This window comes from Vipera berus, assembly GCF_964194415.1.
Source record: "Vipera berus genome assembly, chromosome: 3".
NCBI classification, from domain to species: Eukaryota; Metazoa; Chordata; class Lepidosauria; order Squamata; family Viperidae; genus Vipera; species Vipera berus.
In genome coordinates, this window is record NC_138204.1 from 14,659,012 (window position 1) to 14,682,660 (window position 23,649).

At 38.7% G+C, this 23,649-nt stretch overlaps 1 protein-coding gene across 3 annotated transcripts in view; it reads right to left on the reverse strand.

Moving 5' to 3' along the window:
• Positions 1–1,898: 1,898 nt before the first annotated feature.
• The window catches only part of VAPB (VAMP associated protein B and C), a 55,952-nt gene continuing 34,201 nt past the window's right edge, over positions 1,899–23,649 (reverse strand). For all 3 annotated transcript variants that reach the window (XM_081323118.1, XM_081323119.1, XM_081323120.1), the window contains 5 exons: positions 17,691–17,843; positions 10,013–10,116; positions 8,852–8,932; positions 6,533–6,709; positions 1,899–4,311 (listed from right to left, as the gene is read on the reverse strand). In XM_081323118.1, the coding sequence (XP_081179244.1) occupies positions 4,153–4,311; positions 6,533–6,709; positions 8,852–8,932; positions 10,013–10,116; positions 17,691–17,843 (674 nt within the window). In that variant the 3' untranslated portion in view covers positions 1,899–4,152. The remainder of the gene's footprint in view (positions 4,312–6,532; positions 6,710–8,851; positions 8,933–10,012; positions 10,117–17,690; positions 17,844–23,649) is intronic.

A 23,649-nucleotide genomic window follows, 5' to 3' on the forward strand; every position in this document is an offset into this window, starting at 1 on the left:
CCATCCTTCCGAGGTAGGTAAAATGAGGACCCAGATTGTTGGGGGCAATTAAGCTGACTTTGTAGTAATGCCGCTTGTATATGCCCTAATAAGCAGGCATATACATAGAATGAAGGCTACTGCTAAGCTTGTAAGCCGCCCTGAGTCTTCGGAGAAGGGCGGGATATAAATGGAATTAAAATAAATAAAAAAATAAAAAAATCCACATGGTTTTTCCTTAAAAGATTCTCCCTAACCTTCCCATATCTGCTGATGTGTGCTTCAACCCTCAAATTTCCCACACAAGGTAGCTATTGCTGAGAATTCTCCAGATCTCTGAATGGTGCTCATTGTGCTTTTAAGGATACCGCACTTTAGAATGTATTTATTTTTCTTGTTGGTTTGCTGCATGACCTCATTACTAATGGGATGGGATAAAGTAATAGATATCTTAAGCAAGAACATGTGGGTTTGACTTAAGTGTGTTGTGTTAAGCCAGTCAATTATGGGTTTCTTCAGTAAAGTGTAAATGTGATGATGGCTGCAAATGTAGACAATTTGAAAAGGAGACTAGATACATTTTCAGAAGATGTCATGGAATCAATTTACTATCCCCTGAATCTTGTCAGACCCAGTTTGGTGTAGTGGTTAAGGTAGAACCTGGGAGATCACAAGTTCTAGTCCTGCCTTAGGCACAAAGACAGTTGGGTGATCTTGGGCTGGCTATCTCAGTATTATGAAGGAGGCAATGGCAAACTTCTGAAAATCATGTGAAGGAAATTTATCCATCCAAACACCGGGTGTCAAAACCGACTCACAAGGCTACCCCCCTCCTCAAATCACAAGTGGCCTGACTTAAGTACCAGTTGCTGGGAGTGATAAGAAAGATGACTATCACTCTCTAAGTTCTGCTTGTGAACTTACTAAAGGAACCAGGTTGGGCAGTCTACAAACACAATGCAGGAACTTCTTAACCATTCATGATTTAATATAATGAATGAGAAGGGACTCCCACTGCAATTTTTAAGGACCCACCATTGAGCAGCTCACATGCTAAACTCCCAGGAGATGAAGATCCAAGACTGCAGATTTCAAGCATCAATCTTGCAATGAAAAAGTTGCAAATTTGTCCCTATAAACAAATCAATGGCTAAGGGAATATTCTTTTAAGATCTTCAGCCATTAATTCATTCTACAGAAATGAGATGGAAGGTAAAACATACTTAATGTTCTTTAAGTACAACTGATCTCAATGGAATATTATTTTTCATATTTACTGGATACTACAGAATTCACTGCCAACTTCATTATGTTGGAAATTAAAAAGGTGACATTTATACAATTTGGCTTAATAACTGTAAATTTGCAGATCAACACGGTATCAATATATTTTCAAGATATATAAATATTTTTGATTATAACCAAATATTTGGAATTAACAAACAGCTGTTTGATTTCTGATTTATGGATTAAATCTTTATGCAATAGGCTGATCGATATTATTCTACATGGTTAAGGTTTAACAGCATGTTTAAAAATAAGCTAAACGATTTCCTATATGTGACTTCCTTTTTCTCTTTTGTCTTTATGCTTTTTCCCCCCTCTGTCCTTTAAAAAAAATAAAAATAAAAGAACCTGACTAAGACTTCTTTGATCCTGCAGCAGAAGTATTTTAACAATTAGGTGGCAGAATTCCAATTCAGTAACTGAATGCTATTTAGCGAGTTTGCCAAATAGCTTCTTGTATTGTCTGGGAGAATTCCAGAATGCCCCCTGAATTTCATAGTCCCCCATTAAAGTACACCTCAAACTATTTCATGATAAATATTAGACAACAAAATAAAGCTAAAGAAATTGGAATCAAGACCAGATGGTTAATTACAGCCTTTTTCTTTGCAAATTATAAACTGGAAGTAATCAGACAGTACCAAAATGTATTAATTTGGGGTAGATTTATTTGATTTTTTTAAAGATACTACATAGTCAAACAGGATTGGTCTTTTTTTTTAACAGCATAGAACTAATTCCTACTAATTTTTTCCCCTACATAGACTTATTTTATATACAAAAACAGTTTTTTGACTGCTGTCTTCCCCAATGTTTAGATGATCAAAACTGAGAATTATGTGGTGCCCTAAGTGTTGGGAGGCAGAAGAATTCTTCACCACTACAGCAATATAAAGGAAAAATTAGTCCCATTCATCAACTCTGAACAGGTGCCTTTTTTTTCTTTCTTTTTGTAACCATTTATAGCAGTAGTCAAATTTCCATGACAATGAAGAAAACATGAGATGAAATACATTAAATAAGTTAAATATGCATACACATTTGGATATAAGAGTTTAACTTGGCGGCATGAACCAACAGCAATGGTAGCTTGGTCCCCTTTTAGAACAAGGCATTGATCCTTATTCTATATAATCTGACATGCAGTTAACTGCCCAGCATTTTCAACCTCGTAGTGGTGGGATTGCATCTGCTTCTTCTAAGCCTTTCATGGTTTCTTGGTAAATTCACCAAACAAGACTTACCAATGCTGTGTGTCCAAACATGTCCTTCTACAGACAGAACAGTTAGGTGGCCTGGAATCAGAAAGTCTACTGATAGGCAATTGTCCCCAGATCCTTGGCTTTTTCAGCACCGTTGCACCACTGCCTCCCCATATGCCACACAAATAAAAATTCAGCTACTGAATCAGCTGACAGGCACAAAGAGGATGTGTATGGTTTCACTTTCTACCTGGGCCGCTGAGAAGAAAGTAGCAAAAGCTAAGTTATGTTAGTGAAGGGCACGCATAAAACAAGCCTTGTTATCTCCAGAGGATCACCCATTGTTCTTGGGTTCAGGATGGAGACTGATTTGAAACAGCTTCAAAATAGGGATCAATGAAAACAAATGCCAAATTGTTTAATGGGATGGAAGGCTTGCGCACACCTAATGTTGTGTATGGTTAAGGCCCATGAAAATTTGCTATGGCTGCAAATACTGAAGAGGCAAGGATCTCTGGAGGATGGGACAAACAGGATGCAAAATTAAAAAAGAAGAAGAGAGATTAGAAGGCAGAAGTATATGGTCCCCATTAACACTCACATCTGGATCGGAAAACAGATGGACAAAAGGAATTTAACTGATCAGATTAACTGTAAGAGAGGAAGGGTGGGGTTCTAAGTGCAATAGCCCCATATAATGCTCCCTCTTACTGCAAAGCCAGTCTGAATAAGTGCCACTCCCCCAGTTCAGCTTGGAACACTTTAGCGCAACATATTGTCTTAAGACGACCAGGAATTGGGTACCCTACATTTTCAAACCCACAGTAAACCATTTTATTTCCTTCCCTACTACTCAAAAGAACTGTAAGTGTGCAACTGAGCCCCTCCATTTCCATTTCTCCTGATTCCCACTCCCAGACATAGTTAAAACATCCCAAAGCTTTTGGTGATGCCCAAGCTATACACAGGCTGGCAGGAACCAAGTGCAGCAGTGTTGTCAATTCAGAAGTCCCGATTCCATTCCTGGCCCATGAATGTGTCCTAAGTCCTCCTCTCTTCCTTTTCTTTGTTCTACTCCGCCACAACTGCACAGGATGACGTAGGAGCTAGAGAAAGATGGCCATGCTTATATAGTTCATAATGGAATCAACACCTGATTAATGAGATACACTGCTGAGATTTGGAGACCAGACCAGACCGATTGGGCAGAACCATTAGATTTATGGAGGAGGCAGGATGGGTTAGGCATATTTTACAGAAAACCATCCACCTTGGCAGCTTAAACCAACTTCTAAAGAACAAAACAGATCAGCTCCTTCAAAGGACAGGCATTTATTTCTCCAAAGGGGAGAACTCTAGGAATAGATTTCAAAGTCCAAGAAATGCTTAAGGTACTTTTTTTTCTTAAAAAAAAAGGTGCACTTTCATAGTGTTAAATACATGATTCCTTCCTCTCGTCTCACAATGAAGATAATTCCTTCTCTCTTCTGCTTATTCTGTATACAGTTTAAACGTTCTAGTAGATTATGTTATGCTAATGTTATTTTGTGCAGGGGTAAAAATTTTAAAAGGCAAGACCTGTGAGATGTCATACACTTTTTTTTAAAACATTTGTTACGAATAAATTTAATCCAATGATATGGCAAATCCATCAATTTGATTTACAACTCTCTGCATGCTGCCTCTACAAGGCGATTTTCCCTATAATTACGCCAACAATAAAGAACAAAACCACCAGCGCAAGTAATCTTGTGCTGAGACCCTCCTCCTTCACAGCGGTGGCGGAAGCATAGCTTGGATGGTTTGATTGGGGTGCCTTCCTCATCCTCAGTCCATCTTCTTCCTGTTGCAAAGTTAATTTGAAGATTTTTTTTAAAAAAAAAACAATAAAAATAACTACGCTTTGAAGTTCATTCTTATTTAGGTTAAGATGTCAATCAATCCCTGCCCCACATCCTATGCAGCTCTCCCAATATCAAATCTTTTGTGCTTCGGTCTTTTAAACAGATTTTTTAAAAACTTATAAAAAAAGCAGTAAGAAAGCAACTTTGCAATTTGGGGGTGTCTGAAATGTAGCCTGACTCATTTTGGTCCCTGGACCTGTCCAATGAAGCACTCCCCACCCTCTGCTGGCTGGCTAACTTGCCTCACTCATCCCAAAGGAGACTGAATTCCTGATGCACTGAAATATGTGCAAAACAGACTGAGATCAAAAGTTCCTTTTCTAAACAGAAGAAACTGGTGACTTATTTGGAAAAAAAAAGAGAGAAATGACTGGAATCGCCAGGAAAGGAACTGAAATTGTCAATGTAACACCCTTATATAGATATATGGCTAGTATTAATTGGGAGTACTGTGTAGGGTTGCAGTTGCTTCCTTGTAAGAAGAATATTATACAGGTAGTAAAGATGTATAAAAGGCCTAGCAAAATGATTGAAGGGCTACAGTTGCATTCACACAAGGGTAACACTTTAGCTTTCAACATGGGAAGGTAAGGGGAGACCCACGAGCAGCACATGCAATCATGCAGCGAAGTGAAAACGTAGAGAAGGCAAGGATCTTCTCCCTTTCTTGTAGAACTTGAAACAGAAAAATTTAAGACCAATGGAAGGAAATACACACAGGACATCGAGAGTGGAAATTGCTACCAGCAGTCCTAAGATTGGCATCCAACGTGAATAATTTTAAAAAAAGACTGGACTAGCTATTAATACCTACTGAATGTGATGCCAGTTTCCTACCTTTTGAATTACTGGCAACAGACCCTCAGTACTGGCTGCTAGGAAATTCCAGTGAAAAGGATCTCTTGCCCTATGGCCTAGGTTTGTAAGCTTCCCCAATCATCTCGCTGGCCACTGGGTGATCCAGAATGCTGAGCTAGTTGGGCTTAGGGCTCAAACCCCCACAGGGCTGTTCCACGTCCATAACTGGCATTTTGGTTGGTCATCAGGGATTTAATAGGTATGGATTCTGAGAACTTTACAGAACTTTACTCATTATGTTGCAGAGTGCAACCATTTGGGAAGGATGGAGCTCTACACTCCTGGTGCACTGCCTGTTCCTTCATGGGGCTTCATCGGATGCCTTTATTATTTAAGCCTAATACAGCAAACCCTTGAATTAGGGGATGGCCTGTATGAATTGACAAATGGTTGTCCCTCAAGTTTGTTTTTCCAAGAAAAACTTCAACCATACCAGATACAATGAAAGTTGCTAAATCTGCAGCAGTTTTAATAGGGAATAGTTTAAGGCCTAATTTTTTAAAACACTGTCACAAATTTTTAAACTAAAAGATTATGTTGCCTTTATCTGCATAGCCATAAAAAGTGAAGGGGATACATTTAAGTATCACTGTTTTCATTTACTCAGTTTCTTCTTCTGATCAACAGAACTCAAAATCTTACTCATTTGGTTGGCTCAGCACACTTATCCTTTGTTGTTGTTAGCTGCGAAGTCGTGTCCGACCCATCGCGACCCTATGGACAATGTTCCTCCAGGCCTTCCTGTCCTCTACCATCTTCTGGAGTCCATTTAAGCTCACGCCTACTGCTTCAGTGACTCCATCCAGCCACCTCATTCTCTGTCGTCCCCTTCTTCTATTGCCCTCAATCTTTCCCAGCATTAGGCCCTTCTCCAGTGAGTCCTTCCTTCTCATTAGGTGGCCAAAGTATTTGAGTTTTAGCTTCAGGATCTGGCCTTCTAAAGAGCAGTCAGGGTTGATCTCCTATAGGACTGACCGGTTTGATCGCCTTGCAGTCCAAGGGACTCGCAGGAGTCTTCTCCAGCACCACAATTCAAAGGCCTCAATTTTTTGGCGCTCAGCCTTTTTTATGGTGGTTTATTTTAAAAAAGGTATGTATGTGTTTTGGAGCTCTGAACAAATCAGTTATTACGGATTATTATACAAACTGTGATTAAAAACAATGAATGAATTGTGAAGAATAAATAATGCCATGTTATGTCCAAGTATAGTCCAGCTGTTATGATTTGGAAAAAAAACAACCCCTCATCTCTGGGTGTTTCTAAATCTCTTGACTACATAGGCAACAGATGAATAAATTTACCTTAAACTGTTTATTCTCCTCTCGTAACCTTTGAACTTCTAACTGCAGTCTCTTACATTCTTCCATTACTTTCTTCAATTCACTGTCATCTGAAGAAGAACTTAATGATTTTGACATTACAGAAGATTCTGTCTTTGATGCAACTGGGGATATAATTTTATTTATTTCTATATCATGCTGTTGAGAGAATGGGAAAAAGGTTATTTAATGGCAATTAATAATTATTCTACCTATTGTAATTTTAGCATGCAGAGGTGGCCTAACAAAATAACTAAAGAACCGGCCATAAAAAATTAATGCTACAATAATAACATGTAGTATTACAGTTCCAACTGAAGTTCTAAAAAATCTTAGCAAAGCCCAAGATAGAAAGCCAAGAAAGGTGAGTGTACCTTTTGAAACAGCCTAATTAGAAAGCTGTTTTTGCATCCTGGAAACTACCTAAATGCCAGCGATCTGGTGTGAAGTGTTTCCCCCAATAAATTCATGCACATAGGAGTTCCGCAAGAAGAGATGTTTTCTTATATACCTTTGACCTAGCCTATCTAGGATTCTGCCACATCATTCTGAAAAAGTAGCCAGGAACATACCAGAAACCAATGAAGCTTTGTATCCTGGTAGGGATGTTGGGAGTTAAACAACATCAGAGAAGACTCAAAGTCTTCCCAACCATACTTAGAAGTTACTGTGAATGTAACCGTTGCCTAGCGATGCTTTAAAGCAGGGGTCCCCAAACCCCGATCCATGGACTGGTACCAGGCCGCGGCATGCCGGTAACTGGGCCGTACAAACAAGCAAAGCCCCATCCGTGAGATGCAGGCAGCACACAAAACCACGCTCCCTCCAGTCCACGGAAAAAAATCTCTTTCCACATAACCGATCCCTGGTGCCCCAAAAGTTGGGGACCTCTTGTTTTAAAGGACTGGCAGTTCCGAAAACATTTGCCTTACAATGTTTGGTAAATTAAAATACTTTTTGCCATTTCTCATTGCTGCCTCAAACTCATGGTTGGGCTTAAGTTATTAGCCTATAGAAACAAGTCATTCCTTTCAGAGTTATGGGGAGTTTGTTTTTGAATGGGTAGACACTCACAAGTGGAGTGCTGTTTTTTGGAATCAAATTCTGATGTTGACAGAAGCCAAGACAAAGCCAAGGGCAGGAGAAGCACCAAAGGGAGGACCACTGTTCAGACCAATTCCAGCAGCTCTGAGCTGATGCTGTCTAGTCACCCACCCACTCCTCCATAAAATCTCTAGTGTGACCTATAGTACTATTCCTCCCCACTGAAACTATTTTGACATACTGAAACAGATAACGGAAAATAAAATGTTGCTGTTACTTGCTGTAAGCCATTAAGGTTATCTAAGTTTAAATTTATGCAAGTCATTGTTTTGTCATTCAATGTTTAGAGAGATCAGAAAAAAAGAAAGCAATCAATGTTTCTCTTTTTTTCCCTATGCCAGCCTTCACAACTGTTTATCCTCCAAATATGCTGGAATTGTGGTTCTAAGACTGCTGGCTAGGAGTTTCTGGAGACGTATTCCTAAATCCAATTAGGAAAAGGTCTACACAGAATCAGAGTTTCCCTTTCTGCACGATTTTGTACTTTTATATTCAGGATAAGGGAAAAGCCTGAACATTAATTCAACGTGGTTTTCCTTATAGCAATATATACGGCCCTACCTTAACAGTTTTGAAAGCTATGAGCGCATCTACGCTATGATTCCATCCAAAATGGAGAGATTAGACTGTGATACTGGGAGAACATCAATCTTTTAAAAAATAATGCTGAAAATGATAGGATCTGTTCCCAATTTGCATATTAAAAAAGTTTCTACATCCTTCTTTAATCCAAAAGCATTTACAAACTGCAGGTGGAAAACACCAGAATAAAGGGATACGTTTTTTTAAAATGTGGTCTTCTCTGACCTCCTGTTTCAGTTGAAGTTCTAATTCCCAGTTAGTCTGCCCAAAGGTAGTTATATTCCAACATATCTAAAGGGTTCCAGGCTAAATTTCTTAAAAGTCAAAATACTGAAACTGAATTTTGAACAGATGCCTTGCTTTTTTCTATTCTTACTATTAGAAACTCTTTACCACCGTGAGAATTAATCATGTATACTTTAGGAATCAAAACCCAATGGAGGAAAACAAATAAATGGTGATTGTTTTGTTTTCTTATTTTGAGCAATTATGAACATTGAGACCATGGAAATTGCAGTTAAATCCTAAATCAAAAACTTTTAGTTGCGTTACCATCTCTTTCTTGCCTTTTTTTTAAAAAAAAAAATAAATCACATACAAATTAAAGGGACTCACTGGTTTATCGTTTTCTGCTGGCAGCTCAAACACACATTTAAGTTTAGAATCCATGAGTTCTTCTGGTTTTGCTTCTTTCCACTACAGCACAAATAGAAGTAACAAAGTTATTTAAAAAAAACAATGTTTGGGTTTATATTAAACTATTTATACTATTGTTGAGACTATAACCCACTGAGTGGCTCTTTGATTGCATTGAGTAAATAAATCTGGAAGATTTTTTCCCCCCCTCATAGCTACAGATTTAATGTTTTTGTTTAGAAGTGAGCATCACCAATGTGTCTCTGTATTCTCCAGATGGAATGCAATATTTTATTTCATAGACAGTTTGAATATTTGTCATGGCATATGTTTATTATCTTATTTTTCCTTCAAGCTCAGAAAGGATACTTATTTGCCTGACCCTCTGAGCCAGGAAAAAGGGCCAAATTGTACACAGGTGGTCCTCATTTAACAATCACTCATTCAGTGACTGTCTGAACTTATGATGGTGCTGAATAAGTGGTACTTGCGACCGATAACTTGTAACTGTTGTGGTCATAGTGTCCTGCAGTAGCCATTTGCAACTTTCTTTGCTGGGATCCTACTAATGTCAATGGGGAAGCTGGCAGAGGATCAAAAATTACAAACATGTAACATCCTCATTTAATGATCCATGGTGATTTCTTTAACAGCAGCAAATGGAAATGGCTGGAAGTTCTATTGCTAAGCGGCGCAGTCATGGGATGTCACGTTTTATGACTGTGACACTTACCAATAGAAATTCCAGGCAAAATTATTAATGAGGACTGCCTACATTGGAAAAAGTAGGCATAAAGTCAGGTAGCCTCTGAGAATGTATAAGAGGACAGTCACCAAACATTCTGTCTGGGGCGGCAGATAGAAAAAAACCCGTTTCCTAACTTTAACGCTAGATAGATGGGAAGGGAGAATGCAAGCAATATCAGGGAATCCAACCATTTCATCAGCATTCAATTTGGAAGGAGAGTGAAGATGGTTTGGCAGCTGAATGGGCTATTGAAATTTGTCTGTGTAATTCAACTGGATCATTTGCCTGCCTGTAAAGATGGGATGCACATGTTGTTTAATATGCTTCAGAAAATGGGTAATCACAAACCTTTTAAGAGAAAAGATGTTTATTAAAAAGCTTCTAATACTCACTACTGCTTCCATGTCTGAAGTATCAGGCGGTGCAAACATCGATTGGACCATGAACTTATGTTTACTTTTCTCATTAGGATCATAATCAAAAGGCTGTAGCATCACTGAAAGAGAAATCATTGCTGCATCAGGACACCTACACAGTTATTGTTGCTGGCCCAGCATAGTTACTGTCTTTCCTGGAAAGCTGAGAAAAATCTCATGTACCAAAATGATTTCCCAAATGGATCACTATATCAATGCTTTGTTATTCTCCCAACTCTTTTAGCTTTGCTAGCATTGTAAGCCAGTCAGGGCAGTGTAACATGGTACACCTACTACTTGCCCATTAAAATAGATGATTCAGCAGATGTGGCACAACTGAGTCATGCAAAGCAATGATGCAGCACAGAACTGGATATAATGCAATCAGATCTAAGGATACTGCATGCCTTACCAAACTCGTAGGCATTTCCAAAAAGTACATCCAAAAAGCATCTCAAATTGCTATGGACTTGATCTATTGTCTTACGCACGATACTGTGGTAGATTCTTCAACACACATACATCTAGTAAATGAACAACATGTAACAATGATCTGGAAATTTCAGAAGATTTTATACTATATATATCTTAACAGTTTTGTTAAAATTTTCTCAAAGATCTCAAGAAAACACACACAATCATCTCTTTGTCTAATCTTTCTGCAAACCATCCTGTGAGGTAGGCTGGGCTGAGAGAAGAAGCTGACTGAGAGACTGACAACATAGCCTGAGAGAGAAGCTATGGCCTAAATTCACATCACATCACCCTATGTGATGGTGCCCGTAAGCCTGTGGCTCCCTAGTTTCCTAATCGTAGCTAGTTCTAATAGTAAAGAACATGGGTGACTGAGGACAGATCTGATAGGTTCTTGGTGTTCCCCGAACTTGTTTTTTTCCCCCTCCAGACATTCCATAAGCAGGATAAGCAACATCATCAATGTACTGGTAATGAAATATCAGCAGGAAAACAACCAAGCTCAGAGAATATCAAGAATTCAACACCCGAACCAGTAAGTATTGTTTTAGACAGCTAATTTAGAGAACAATTAGTGGATACACTTTCTTGAAAGATTTTAGTCCAAAATATTTCATTCTTAGATCATACCGTAGAACAAGAATTTCTACACATCCTAGGTCACGAGAAGAACTCCTTAGATAAGGAGCTATATAAAACACAGACAGCTTTAGATTTGTTTGTTCATTTACCAAAGCTTATATGCTAATCCAATTGCGCAGTATTTTGAGCAGCCAACATTCTCCAATTCAATAACACAACTGAAACATAAAACAAGTTAATTATATCAAAGCACCTAGAAACAGTCTCCAGTAACAAACATACACTGACAAATTCCTGAAGTACGAGAAAATAAACTTGAATCAAAGATGACCATACCTGAGTGGTCATTTCCCTCCTGATCAGGAATGGTTGCAACTGTGTAGATATAATTGTACATATCCCCCCTCCACACCAATATCTGGTCTTCAAGAAGGAGGTATGAGGACAGGAAGGCCTGGAGGAACGTTGTCCATAGGGTCGCGATGGGTCGAACACGACTTCGCAGCTAACAACAAAGGAGCTATGACTCCAGGAGGACCTAAAATTATGAACCAGCTCAGCACAGGGGAGTCTGCTTCTGAACCCACAGCTGCTCTGTCTTATTAAACTAAATTATTTCAAATTGAGTTTGCACTTCCTACCTTAACAGTATGCATGTAGCAGCATCCAATATTTGGATGACACAGAAAGCTTTGAAAGAAGTCTAAAGGGAAGATACTGGTTATCATCTATAAAGCCCTATTTGACACAGGATTGTGTTTTCTGGACCGCCTCCTCCCATAGCAAGGGTCCCAGAAGCTCTAACGGGATACAGATACTCTGGGGTCCTTTCTTGAAGCAATGCCATCTGACAGGACATAAAGACGCCATGTCTTTTTGCTTGTGGCACTTGCCATTAAGATGTGCCCCCACACTTTTGGACATTTAGAAAGGTATGAAAAAAACTGGTGGGTTTTGGGGTACTGGGTCACTGGATGGCTGAAATTCTTATTAGGAAGAGGACATCCCAATCATGTACTATATTGCTGTTGTGTTTTTTTCTAATATTTCTTTTTAATATGCCTGACAGCTTGCTTTTACTCTTTTTAATATCTAACCTTAAAATATTTAATAGAACTGCAACTGAACATAAATTGATTTTTTTTAAACGCCCGCATCATCCTGTGTTGTAATCTCAGATTTTAAAATAACTACAACTGAGAAAATCATGCACTGAACTGGTGAAAGAAAAAACTTGGAAAGTCTGAAAATTTATCAATAGAACCAGAGGACTCTTACTAGAAGCTTATAATTTTGTTACATCGAAGGAACCTGCAAGTAATGCTGCTATAAACAGCAAAGAGAATTCGTCATAAAAGTTGTAAACAGCATCTGCCTGTTCTCCTTACTGAAGGTACAAATAGACTCTGTTGTCAAGAAAACAGACAACTTTCACACACATGAAAAATCAGCTGATTTTTTTCAGCTATGAGTCAGTTAAAATGTTTAAAAACACAATGTGTCCAATCTTACTTGATTGATCAAAGATATAAACATTAAAGTAACTTCTCTCAATAGAGGTTCTGTGAAAAGTTGCAAATGGTGTCATAAGAGATTGTACAAATAGTCCTCAACTTGTGAACATAACTGACCCCAAATTTTCCATTGCCAAGCAACACAATTGTTAAGTAAGTTCTGCCCATGTTACGATCCTTCTTGCCAGAGTTAAGTGAATCACTGCACTTAAGTTAATACACAGATGGTAAGTGAATCAGGATTCCCCATTGACTTTGCTTGGCAGAAGGTTGAAAAAAGGTGATCACATGACCCTGGGACACTGCGATCGTCATAAATACATACTGGTTGCTAAGCATCCAAATTTAAATCATATGACCATGAAGATGCCAGAACGGTTGCAAGTGTGAAAAACGGTAATAGGTCACTTTTATCAGTGCTGTTCTAACTTTGAATGGTCACTAAACAAATGGTTGTAAGATGAGGACTACCTGTAATTAAAAAAAAAATAAACTAGATTTTTTAAACAACTTTGTGTACTGTGTAATGCTACCACTTGCCGTGCTGGGAATTTTTACTTGCCTGCACAATGCGAACCAACATTTCTGTTTCTAAGACAGGCAGTTGTTAAGTGAGTTACACCTGATTTTATGACCTTTTTGCCATGGCTATTAAACGAATCGCTGCACTTGATTCGGATCATGTGGTCATTAAGCAAATCTGGCTTTCCCCATTTGTCTGTCAGAAGCCAGCTGACAAGGTTGCAAATGGCGATCACATGATCCCAGGATACTGCAAGTAGGTAGACCAATTCCACAGGAAAGCTACAAGAACTTTTATTAAAATTGGCTATAATAGCAAAATCAATCTGATTGTGTTACAATAGTAATAGTGGATTAAAAATGCCAAATCCAGTCTAAACCTCTAGCTGACTATCCAATTTATAAGACTTGTATGTCGTCTGACTCTCTAGCTACCTCACAAAAAATAAAAAAAACATAAAAAATAAAGATAAAAGATGGCAGGTGTGATGAATGAGAGGTCTCTATCCTCATCCTTGCTGAATTGAATGTCTGAGAAGAGCTCTTTTTTTTACAATTCAGTGAATTCGGGAGGCATCTGTCTGAGCTACTTCCAAATGTTAAAAAATATTTGTCATTTTGCTTAGATTTTTATTTTTGCATATTTCTGTCAAGATAATCTTACACTGGGTTTTAGTGTTTATGTGTTCCAAAATACAGATAGGTTCATCCTTGGGGTATATGATGGTGAAATTCCTTTTTTTTCTAATGAGGGAACAGAAAGATAACAGTTTCTGTTCCTATCGTGGACTGCAAAATTAAATTACTGCTAAGAAAGAAAGATTGCAAAGGCCTACTTCAGTGTGGGCAGAAAGGGGAGAAGGGAAGAGAGAAGAACTAGATAAGAAGTTTGCAGGGCAGAGAAAGTTTTGAAGAGTGCAGAGATATTTCTATAAACTCATAGTCAACACGTAATACGGAACTCAGTTTTTTACCATTACAACCTGAGCTCAGACTTCTATTCTGAATGAACCTGAGACGTACTATCAACTTTACAGGTTTGGAAAACACCAGTGGTGACTCATATCTTCTGTGATTTTACAGCAATCCCCAGGGACACCTCCAAGGTGGCAAGGCTCACTCGCACATATGCTCTGGGAGTTGCACTGTGGTCACTTTAGCAATGTTGAAGTCAAACCTCAAGGCCTAGAATGCAGCTTGAAAGCTAGAGCCAGAGGTGGCCTCTGTCACAATGCTTGTGAATACTGTAATTTCCCTTGGCTAAAATTTCCTAGCTTAGAGGATAAATACTCGATTAAAGAACAGATTTTGAAAAGATTTTTAAATGTTCTTGTTAAATATTCCAAAACAACTAACCCTTAAGTAAAGGTAAACTCAAATTCTGAACAAGACCCAATTGATTAACAGTAGAAAGAATAAAACAAGTGAAAATTTCAAAGTACCATATTTTTCGGACCATAAGACGCACCGGACCATAAGATGCACCCAGTTTTTAGAGCAGGAAAACAAGAAAAAAAATTCTTTCTCCTTCTCTCTCTCTCTCTCTCTCTCTCTCTCTCTCTCTCTTTCTCTCCCTCCCTCTCCCATTGTCCCTTCCTTCCTTCCTTCCTTCCTTCCTTCCTTCCTTCCTTCCTTCCTTCCCTCCCTCTTTGTCCTTCCCTCTCTGCATTAGAGCAGTACCCGCGGAGGCGGCCCTGCAGCCCGGCTTTCTCTTGCAGAAAGCAAGCTGAAACGGAGTGAGGGAGATTGCCAGAAATGCGAATCGGCCGATCTCGCGCTCCTGCAAACTCCCTCGCTCGGTTTCAGCTTCCCTTGCTACAAGAGAAAGCAGGCTGAAACGAGGCAGATTGCAGCAGCGTGAGATCAGCCGATTCGCATTCCTGGCAATCTCCCTCACTCCGTTTCAGCCTGCTTTCTCTTGTAGCAAGGGAAGCTGAAACCGAGCGAGGGAGAGTGTAGGAGCGTGAGATCGGTGTTTCTCAGCACGTGCCGATTCGCGCTCCTGGCAATCTCCCTTGCTTTCCACTTGCGGAGGTTGGGGCTGGCCATACGGATCACCTTCGGACCATAAGACGCACCCTTGTTTTCCCCCCCACTTTTGGGGGAAAAAAGTGCGTCTTATGGTCCGAAAAATACGGTAAGTAAAATCCATAGCTGCCTCTATTCAATAAAGAACTTTGGTCTCGGTCAAAGCACAAAGCATTTTTTTCCTTATGTTCAATCATGTCTGATTCTCAGAGACTGTCTGGAGAAATCCCTGTAGTTTTCTTAGCAAAATTGTTTAAGAAGTGGTTGCCATTGCTTCCTTCCTAGGGCTGAGACAGAGTAACTGTCTCAAGGTCACCCAGCTAATGCAAGGATATTGAGTGAACACTGAAAGTTGAACAAGAGTAAATATCTATTCTGTAAGTGGGACTGGCCGGTTGACACCGTGAACAGAACTCTTCCATTCCGTAACGTGTTCTTATATATACCAGTTGCGCTCTGTTTTTCTTTGGCACTCCAAACTTATCAAACCCTCTTTTTTTAAGTATTTGTGAATTGATCACATACTTCCTCTTAGGTTTGATCTTCCCTTCCTTTAACCTCTCTTCCTGTGATGGAAATTCTAATAAATCCATTATAGCTGAAGCCAAACTGACCTTCTGCCCAGTCTCTGCCATTCTTTGTCAATGCTTCAGACTGCAGGACCCCACCCTTCCCTGCCAGTGCATTAGGGGAAAATGAGAAAAGATGATTATAGGAATAACAGCACAGTAAAATACTATGAAAGGAGAAAAATGGCTGAGTTAAGCAGTTCTGTGATGAATTACATGAACAGGCAAGGAAATGCTGATGAGGCCCTACAGAACACACTTAGCCATTTCTTAAAAAGTGAGTTCCCTACTATGCAAGGAACTTCAGAATACTGAAGACAGAAATTCTTTAGCAAATGGCATTTTATTAAGGAAAACGTCACTCTTTCATTGTACATTGAATAGATGTGCTTTTAACTATAATGTCCAAATACCAAGTTACCATAGTTCCTGTCTGTGATGAACACGGATACCCGGAATGCTATCACTATTACAGATGGATCTCAAGCTCTTTGTTAATAGATGAGGTTGTGTAAAATTCTTAAAATCTGGGAACAGGTTACCATAATCATGTAATTTTCCCACTAAGCTTAAATCTTATATAATTATGCTTGTAATGATACAAATTGCAGTTAGAAAACCAATAGAAGAGAATATTTATAGCTCAGGGTTAAACTGTGGGATCCTTGATGCTCACCAAGATTGATCGTTTTCTTGCAGACATTTCATTACCAAATTAGGTAACATCATCAGTGCAGGTCAGAAAAACTGGCCAGAATTTCCACTTTAATTCTAAAACTCAAATCATTCTCTCACATCATTCCCTCCCACTAAGCAATTAGCAACAGTACAAATACAAAAAAGTTCACTTAAAGCAATTCACTGCACAAGTGCTCTGGATATCTTTTTAGGAATAGTCCCTTTACAGGGAAAAAAAAAGCTGTTTAGCAATTGGCCTCTTTTAATATCTATGAAATGATACCATGCTCTGCATTATTATGACAAGCCCTTGAGACAATGATAACATAGTTATCTGGGACATTTTTGTACTAAATCTATAGGGTTAGAAGATGGATTTAGGACTGAAGGGAGGTAACAAGACATTCCTGGCAATTTATGAAATCTCACCCTCCTTGAATTTCCTCAAGGCCAAACACTGGCCACCCTTTCCTATCAGGCTGTTAAAACAAAGAAAGGAATGATCTTCTAGCCTGGCTTGTAATGAGTGTGATTCAGCAGACTCAACAGTTGGTGCTCTTAAATATTTCATATTCATTACTTTTAGTTAAACGCTTTGTCATTCCAAGTTTTAAGGTCTCATCTATGAGCTCAAGGTAGATAGGCATGCAAGATAAAAGGAAACATGCTAATGAAGACATGTTTTGTGGAAGAAAGTTGTACAAGAGATTAAGATCACACATTGATGAAATAAGCAAAATTAAACTGGTGACACTGATGGAAATGTCTGCCCAGCCATCCTTCCAGCTGCCATCTTCAGAATCACTCTCAATAAAAAGGAGCAGTTCAAAAACCATTTCCTTATAAAACTAGCACCAGCTTGATTTGGCAACACGGGCCTTCCCTGAGCAAGAGGGACTTTTAATGACTGTTTGAAGTTACAACAGCACAGAAAAGTGTTTTATGACCAGTCCTTGCATGACAATTTTTCAACAGACTACTCTTTTCAAATGAAACTGGCTAAGAAAGTATCAAAACCAGAGGTTGTGCTATGCTGTTTGCTCAGTCACCTCCAATTATAATTCCATCGGAAAACAGGAGAAATAACTTCGTGTTGACATTGAAACAATTCTGTAATTTTTAAAGAAACTCTGCAGAATATATAGGGTTGTTCAAAATGTCAGCGTTACACAGGCCATTTAACATCTGTTTATTCTCTTCCAGCTGTATTCAGAACCAAAATGATTGTGGGGGGGGGGGGGAAGCAGGTGTACTTCTGAAACAACAACAAAAAATGGATAAACTTACCAGAGACATTAATTGACGTTCCAGCATCTATAATTCCACTGTTGGGTCGTACACAATACCTGCGCGGAGCCGTAGTCTTCACTTTGAAACAGACATTCTTATCTGTAGAGTTGCCAAGTTTCAGATTTGTGGTCACAACATCTGTAAAGGGACCTAAGAGACAGAATAAACACAACTTGGAGGGTTTTCCAAACTTCACATAAATGTATATACAACATGCAAAAATACACAAGCCTGATTAGAACAACCCACTTAAGCCATACTTTATCCAACCTATCGTACTCTAAGGTGTTGGGACTCTTAATTCCCAGAAAGCTTACCCTACAAGGAATGGTAAAGACAATACATCTTGAGAGCCCTAAATTAGGGAAAGGTTTGGCTTGGCTCAGTGTTATTATCTACTTTTCTACTGCTGGCTTAAGATAGTGTTTGTGGTCTTGCTTTGTTCACCTCTTCCATTTTATCTTTCCTGGAAGCTACCTTTTAGGATTGTTGAGTAATCTGCCCAAGTTGTTTTTTTATTATAGTAAATTTATTAAAGATTATAATAATTTCATTAAAATTACAATTGCAAAGATAAAAATTAATATAAACTAAAGAATTTAAAAAATGAAAGATGCAGAAAAGGGAAAAAAATATTAAGAAAAAAAAATAAGAGCACAGTAATGAAAATACCTCTCCCCTTCATCACAAGTATAAACAATTTTAGTAACTTATCACCTTCTCTTAAAATATAACAAATAATGTCTTCTTCCCATATCTCATCTCTTATCCGTGATCAAACTCTTAAAAGTCTTCTCATTTCAGTCCTGATCAGCAAAAGTACATTAAGGGTTATCAGGGATAATAACACATCTATTTTAACTCAGATGAAATAAACCAATTTTATATTCCTTCCTTTTACTTCTAACAATCTTGATTTTTACTACTTTCAACTAATGTCTTAGATCTTGATTTCTTTTTATTTTTTATTTAATAATAATAATAAAGTTGGAAGGGACCTTGGAGGTCTTCTAGTCCAACCCCCTGCTCAGGCAGGAAATCCTATACCAGTGATGGCGAACCTTTTAGAGACCGAGTGCCGAAACTGCAACCCAAAACCCACTTATCTATCATCGGGTGCCGGGTGGGCGTGGCCCATTGGGTGGGCATGGCCCATTGGGTGGGCATGGCCCATTGGGTGGGTGTGGCTGCAGTAGTAACGGCAGACTGGGTGGGACTAAAAAGTTCAATCAATTCCAACTTTGTGAGAACTTTTTTTCCCCCGCAAGAAGTTGAAATTGATTGATTAATTGAACCTTTTGCTTTTTGTACATGGCGGCGGAGGCCTAAAGCGAAAAGGTTTTATAAAACCCAGCTGAAGGCCTAGGACTGGGGCAACGGTGCACGTGCCCACACAGAGGGCTCTGCGTGCCACCTGTGGCACCCATGCCATAGGTTCACCACCATGGCCTTATACCATTTCGGACAAATGGCTGTCCAGTCTCTTCTTAAAAACTTCCAGTGTTGGAGCATTCAGAGCTTCTGGAGGCAGGTTGTTCCACTGGTTAATTTTTCTAACTGTCAGGAAGTTTCTTCTTAGTTCTAGCTTGCTTCTTTCCTTGATTAGTTTCCATCCGTTGCTTCTTGTCCTGCTTTCAGGTGCTTTAGAGAATAGCTTGACTCCCTCTTCTTTGTGGCAACCCCTGAGATACTGGAAGACTGCTATCATGTCCCCCCTCGTCCTTCTCTTCATTAAACTAGACATGCCCAATTCCAGCAGCCGTTCCTTATATGTTTTAGCCTCCAGTCCCCTAATCATCTTTGTTGCTCTTCTCTGTACTCTTTCTAGAGTCTTAACATCTTTTTTACATCATGGTGACCAAAACTGGATGCAATATTCCAAGTGTGGCCTTACCAAGGCATTGTAAAGTGGTATTAATACTTCACATGATCTTGATTCTATCCCTCTGTTAATGCAGCCTAGCACTGTGTTGGCTTTTTTGGCAGCTGCAGCACACTGCTGGCTCATATTTAAGTGATTGTCAGCTAGGATTCCGAGATCTCTCTCACAGTTGCTACTATTGAGCAAGGTACCCCCTATTTGTTTCTTCTCACAATGTTCTTCAAAGCTTAAGCAAGTTTCTGTTGTAAATCCAATATAGGAAAATTATCCAGTCACTCTCTTGATTTGTTATTTGCCTATCCCTTTTCATTAAGACATCAGCTGGTTTCTCTTGTATATCCAGTGTAGCATCTTCCTTCCTATCATTCTTGTAGCTTGACATTTTTAAAGCCACATTCAGATCAGCCTCAATCTTTTCAGGTAAAACTTGTTTCTCTTTCATAACATCTTTTAAACACCGTCTACCTATCTATAATGGCAAATGCTCTTTAAATTAACTTCCGGGGTCATTGTTCAAAAATATCCTTCAATATGTTCAATATTGAAATATTGGCTTCATTCTGTAAGTCAAATTTAAGTCCTCTTCTCCTTTAACTGTAACTTTTCTTTCTTCTTTCTAGTTCCCTCTAGTGTCATCCTACCATTTTTTAAAAAAAGAATTCAAAACAAAAGTTGGCTTAAAACTTAACATTAAGAGAACCAAGATCATGGCATCCGGCCCTCTCAATTTCTGGCAAATAGATGGGGAAGAAATGGAGGTAGTGACAGATTTTATTTTCCTGGGCTCCAAGATCACTGCAGATGGGGACTGTAGCCAAGAAATTAAAAGACGCTTGCTCCTGGGGAGGAAAGCCATGGCAAATCTAGACAGCACACTAAAAAGCAGAGACATCACCCTGTCATCAAAAGTGCATATAGTCAAGGCTATGGTCTTCCCAGTTGCAATGTATGGCAGTGAAAGTTGGACCATAAGAAAGGCTGAGCGCCAAAGAATTGAGGCCTTTGAACTATGGTGCTGGAGAAGACTCCTGCGAGTCCCTTGGACTGCAAGGCGATCAAACCGGTCAGTCCTAGAGGAGATCCACCCTGACTGCTCTTTAGAAGGCCAGATCCTAAAGCTAAAACTCAAATACTTTGGCCACCTAATGAGAAGGAAGGACTCATTGAAGAAGAGCCTAATGCTGGGAAAGGTTGAGGGCAAGAGAAGAAGGGGACGACAGAGAATGAGGTGGCTGGATAGAGTCACTGAAGCAGTAGGGGTAAGCTTAAATGGACTCCAGAAGATGGTAGAGGACAGGAAGGCCTGGAGGAACGTTGTCCATAGGGTCGCGATGGGTCGGACATGACTTCGCAGCTAACAACAACAACAACAACAAGAGACTCAAGACTAAGATTGTGGCATCTTTAATGCTACATTTAAGCAGCATCTCAAACACGAAGCAGCAATGTAGCAAATTTGCTATGTAACCTACAAACAGGTGTTGGAAGAGATTTGCTAATTTATGTACCGATGCAAAGGTATGCATGTAGTATTTAACATATACAAATCCTATTTTATCACCATGCCAAATTGGTACCTAAGGTGTCAGACAAACAAATAAAAGATTAATGGCCAAAGTGGACTTCTATTATTCCTGAATGTAAGGCAGGGATTCACATTGGTACACACTTCAATCGCAAATCCCTTATATTAAAAATATTTTATGGAAATAATTACTATTTTGCATCTGGTAGAAACCTATGACCATTTAACTGGATGATCTCAAGTTGCAATTTATCTGTACAATTTTACTTATCATTAGATCGCCTTTTACTACCTCAACCAGCCAGAAAGAAAAAAAAGTGATCTCATTGCTAAGTTGTTTCAATCATTTGACCATTTAGACGTCTTCTTTGTAATTCACTTCACAGAGTACTGTAGGATATTCTACAGCAGGGGTGTCAAACTGCTGGCCCATGGGCTGGATGCGTCATGCCAAAACCGCGCCCACCCCATTGCCGTCAATAGGAAAAAAGTCACATTACATCGCAACATGTCACGTGATGTCAAGAGCTTGACACCCGTGTTCTATAGTATTTGTTTTAGGTACAGTAACCAGAACTGCATGCAGTATTTTTAACACAATAACAGCACGATTTGCATGAATGGATTATAAAACTACCAGTTTTATTTTCAATTCCTTTTCCAAGGGGTTCCACCACAAGGCATCTGCACACGTGAAATATATTTCTGTCAATCTATCTGTTAAGCAATCTTTTCCTCTCCATCTACAAATTCAGACTCCATTACCAGATATGTGAAATTTACATATTTGTACCAGCTGCACATGCTTTTACACTTCCTTTGAACTGCAGTTGCCATTTCACTGCCCATTTCCCAACTTGAATTATTTAAAAAATTCTTTATGATCTCTTTTGTTTGAAGCACCACAATTTGAAGTTAATATTAAACTTGGTCATTTCATTACCCACATCTCTTTCTAAAGTCTTTACAAACAAAAGTACCAATTCTCAATTAAAAAAAAACACCTCGGAGAATCCTCTATTTACATGTCCTGAGTACTACTCTTTCGGCTAGACTAACACTGTTATATTTGTCCATGCTCTAGCAAATGTTTTCTTGTACAGTGTTAGGCATATTAAGTTCCAGCTTTAAATAGCAGGGTATGAAAAGCCTTGTTAACACCACTTATAAATAACCCCTTAGCAAACTGCATTATATACCAGCTTGCAAATTCTTAAGTTTCTGATGCTATTATGGGCAGAAATGAAAGGACAAAGGTTAATAGTCTTTCTGGTCAATAGCAGAAAGAAGTTATGTGTGTAAGATATAAGTTAAGTTTAGATTTTTACCCTTTACTTCTTCACATTTATACATTATTTAAAAGTGGTTTGAACGAGAGAACACATATAGAGTATAAAAAGACAATTTTAAATAAGTGAGATATTAAAATCTTACACAAGTGACATACCTAGAAGGCAGAAATGAAAATCAAAATTACCCTAAATGGAAAAAGGTTTTGGAATGATAGTTGCTGCAAACTGAATATGAGCCAGTAGTGGGATACAGCTATAAATGCAACGTAACAAAAACATATATATATTTCTGCTGTGACCATGCCTTGAGTACTATATCCCATTTTGAACAGTTTACGAATTCAGAGAAACTGGAACAAGTTCAAAGAAGGGTGAAGATGATCAGAGGATTAGAAGGTCCTTTGAATGGAGTCAAAATGGTGCTTTCCTTAAGAAAAGAACACCGATGTAATTCTCTTGAAATAGCTGAAAGGATGTCCCACTGAAGAACAAGACCTGTTTGTTATCACTCTAGAATTCAGGATACAAAACAGTGTTCTTAATTTGCAGGAGACAGAATTCAACTTGATAGCAGGAGAAAACCTGGCAACCTAAGAGCAGTTCCACTGTGAAATGAGATGCTGGGCTAACCTTCTCTGTGTGAGTTCCAGCAGAAGCTGATGAGTTATGGTCCTTTTATTTGAATACCAACATAGAGCAGGGAGTCAGATTCGATTATCTAAATGCTTCTGTGGTTTTCACTTAGCTTTCTCTAATATTCTAAGTCTTTATGCAAAGATAGCCACTGAGAAGCATAAAAGATCCATATGTACTTGGTGCAAGATCATGCCTTTCTTTTCCTTTTATAAAGCTCCAGGGGATACTGGTTGGATTCATAATATTGTGAATGGTGTGGAGACCTCCTGCATTACTCTCAAAGAATTTAAACTCTGAAAGAGAAATTATGCAGAACTTATGAAATTACAAACGTGCATACACAAACACATGATATAAAAAGTCTATACACACCTGTTAAAATGCCAGGTATTTGAGATGTAAAAAAATCAGACCAAGACAAATCACTTCAGAATTTTTTCCACCTTTAACATAACATATAGGCTGCACAATTCAACTGAAAAAACAAATTGAAAACAATTAGGGGAAAATAACAATAAAAATGTAAAATGACATGGTTGCTTAAGTGCGCACACCTTTAAACTAACACTTTGTTGAAGTTCCTTTTGATTTTATGACAATATTTTTGGGGTAGGAGCCTAC